Here is a 1,288-nt window from a genome sequence, read left to right on the forward strand (position 1 = left end):
GTCCATTACATTTACGCTGTAGGATTGATCATCAACAACAGCTAGGAAATCAGCGGAATTCTAGCGCCGTGTTTGAGAAATTCTAGCGCTACAAACGCTTGCTGCTGAGAAAAAACGATCCTTTGCTCGAATGACGACAGCTATCTTTTTTTTTTTTCTCGTAGCCTGCGTATTTTTGAGACGTCAAAGCGGGCGCAAACAAAAATAACAAAACCGTGACACAGGAAAACGAAACAGGAAAACAAGCTTTATGAAATTTCGTTTCGCTTTAGGCGAAGCAGTACAATTCCATGATTTCAGCGTTCTCACATGCATACGGCTTATGCGGACCGAGAAGTTCGCAGAGCAGGCCGAACAGGTCCTTGCTGGCTCTCTTGGCCATCGTTTCGTTGTGCACGCCGTTGATCTCGATCCACGGAACGTAGTCGATGGTCGGCTGATGTCCGCGGGTTCGATTTCCCATCGCCCACAGTAGCTCAGTGCCCTCCGGTCCTCGGCTGCACTTGTCCAGCACGGGCCAGTCCGTGTCCACTTTCCGCGCGCAAGGCTCACCCGCCTTGGTGGGATCTGTGCTTTGAAACATGCAGGCGACGAGGCCCAGAAGCTTCCTGGTCGGGTGCACGTACTTGACAGCGCAAGTCTGGACTTCGTTCACGTAGCATTCTTCCTTGCCGTGCTGGCAAGTGAAGGTAACCGTGCCGTTGTCGACCTTCATGTGGGCGTTGCCGAATGGAAGCAGGTCGAGGGTGACGTAGTCTTCCAGCTTGCCATAGGTGGGCCAGAGTTGATGCAGAATGAAGCGATGGCAAGCGGGACAGAGGCCTTCGTAGAAGAGAGTGACGTTGATTGGAGGTGGAGACCACGCTGGTCTTAGGAACAGTCGTGGTGGTGACACTGCACATACTGTCAGCACGGCACAGGCCACGATGACGGCGGTCGAGTATTTCATAGTGGAGCTTTCGAGGAATCAGATATGTTGGAGCAAAACCGCATGAACGTGCCAGGCGAGGGCCGTGGCTAATGCTCGTCTGCGAGGCGTTTCGCTGTTTAAGAGATGCGGACTTTTGTTATCATTGCTCACGTGGCGTGTCTAGAGGCCGTTCCACAGTTGGATACGCCGAAGCCTACGTCGGCTAGAGATAAGTAGCAATGACATCTTCATATCTAGGGGCGTATCTGCGTATCGTTTCGGCTTAGCCTGCGCTGTACTAATCTAAACTTCTCTGGGTTATACTTGGACGGAAATTGGCGAGAGAGAAAGATAATAAACGTCTTCATTCCGAGATTA

At 51.6% G+C, this 1,288-nt stretch overlaps 1 protein-coding gene across 1 annotated transcript; it reads right to left on the minus strand.

The window, feature by feature from the left end:
- Nucleotides 1–267: 267 nt before the first annotated feature.
- Nucleotides 268–1,008, minus strand: LOC119383725 (gamma-interferon-inducible lysosomal thiol reductase). The gene has a single exon (XM_037651999.2). It carries the CDS (start codon nucleotides 947–949, stop codon nucleotides 269–271), a length of 681 nt encoding a protein of 226 aa, XP_037507927.1. The 5' UTR covers nucleotides 950–1,008; the 3' UTR covers nucleotide 268.
- Nucleotides 1,009–1,288: the final 280 nt, after the last annotated feature.

This window comes from Rhipicephalus sanguineus, chromosome 2 (genome assembly GCF_013339695.2).
Source record: "Rhipicephalus sanguineus isolate Rsan-2018 chromosome 2, BIME_Rsan_1.4, whole genome shotgun sequence".
In the NCBI taxonomy this organism is placed as follows: Eukaryota; Metazoa; Arthropoda; class Arachnida; order Ixodida; family Ixodidae; genus Rhipicephalus; species Rhipicephalus sanguineus.